Raw genomic sequence first — 1,325 nt, 5'->3', positions numbered from 1 at the left:
CCACCGCGCTCCTGCCAGGCTGACTTGGAGCGGAAGCTGAAACCGAAGCCCCCAGCCAGGGGATCGTCGCCGCTCAGCGGAGGATCGTCGTCGTCGTCGCCGCCGCGCCAGCGGCTGGCCAGGCGCTGCTGCTGTTGCGGGGTCACCGCCCCCCCGGGTTTCTTGGTGGAGCCGCGCGTGGAGCCCCCGGGGGTATGGGGATAGCCATTGGCGCGGGAATCGGCCTCCCCCCACGCCGAACGGTGCTCCGGGCCTCCCCGGGACGTCGGCGCTGCTGTCTGCGCCGCGTAGCCCGGGGGGCTCACGCTTTGGGAGCCGGACATTCCCCCCTCGGCCTCGTCGTCTTCCTCCTCCTCCCCCGGGGGCCGGGCCGGGGGTCTCCAAGGAGAGGGTGGACGGCCGAGCAGGGGGACCAGGCTGGGGTCACACGTCGAGGGAGGCCCGGGGCCCTGCGCAGTAGCGGGGCATCTTGGCACCCCCGTCCTGAGCGGTGGAGGGCAGCGGGAAGGTGAGCGGGGAGACCCGGGTAGCCCCGAGGTGAGAAGAAGAAGTCGCTGAGGATCCGCGTGTGGAGTCCCAGGTCCGAGGAGGAGTTGGCTCGGAGAGCGGGCAGCGGGGGCCGCTTCGGCTGCGGCGCCGCGCGCACCGAGGCGTCCCGACTCTTGGTTCGCGTGGAGCCCGACGAGGGCCGGAGTTGCGGACGAGGCGGGACGGAGAGGTGTCCTTGCGGGCGGCGGCTTCCCGGAGCCGGCAGTGTTGGGGCGCGGCGCGCTGGTAGATTCTGCCTAAGCGGCGCGCGGCGGCTCTCGGGGCGAGGTGGTGGCGAGGGCGGCTCGGCAGGGGTCCGGGCGCGGAGACGCAGCGGGTGCCCTTTCCTCGAGGCGGACTGGGAGCGACTGAGAGGTGCGGGCGCCAGCCAGCATTATTTTCTTCCGAGGGGTGGGGAGGTGGGATGGGGGGGTGGAGAGGACGGGGGAGGGGGCGGCGGGCGGAGCAACCGCTCCGGAGCCCCGGGGGGGAGGGTCCTGGAGCTCGGGGGGGCCGCTTCCCGCATCCCCCACCTCGCGCTCGGGGAGAGGGAGCGTGGCCCCACCGCGAGCGGAGCCGAGCCTCCGGCGCGTCCTCGCAGGGGGCGGGGGCGAGGGCGAGGACCGGCTCCTGCGGTGCGGCCCTTCGCCTCTCGCCTCCCCCCTATCCCCCAAACCCAGCGGGGCAGGCCCGCAGCCTCCGGTCCACAGGGCTGTCGTGCTGGCTGCCCAAGCCCAGGCTCCTCGCCGCCGCCCGCGGGCCCACCGCGGCCGGGCGCACCACGACTAGGCGGAGGG

The 1,325-nt window shown here is 75.0% G+C and overlaps 1 protein-coding gene across 1 annotated transcript in view; it reads right to left on the bottom strand.

Annotated features, from left to right (window-relative positions):
• Positions 1 to 1,325, bottom strand: part of Adcy5 (adenylate cyclase 5) — a 144,367-nt gene that overhangs the window by 141,274 nt on the left and 1,768 nt on the right. Inside the window, exons 3-5 of the mRNA XM_013019326.1 lie at positions 1,205 to 1,313; positions 477 to 896; positions 21 to 378 (exon numbers count right to left, since the gene is read on the bottom strand). Coding sequence (XP_012874780.1) covers positions 21 to 378; positions 477 to 896; positions 1,205 to 1,313 — 887 coding nt within the window. The remainder of the gene's footprint in view (positions 1 to 20; positions 379 to 476; positions 897 to 1,204; positions 1,314 to 1,325) is intronic.

Source organism: Dipodomys ordii, unplaced genomic scaffold, assembly GCF_000151885.1.
Source record: "Dipodomys ordii isolate 6190 unplaced genomic scaffold, Dord_2.0 Scaffold45, whole genome shotgun sequence".
Taxonomy (NCBI): domain Eukaryota; kingdom Metazoa; phylum Chordata; class Mammalia; order Rodentia; family Heteromyidae; genus Dipodomys; species Dipodomys ordii.
The sequence above is the reverse complement of the archived record's forward strand: the minus strand, read 5'-3'. Positions and strand labels throughout refer to the sequence as shown.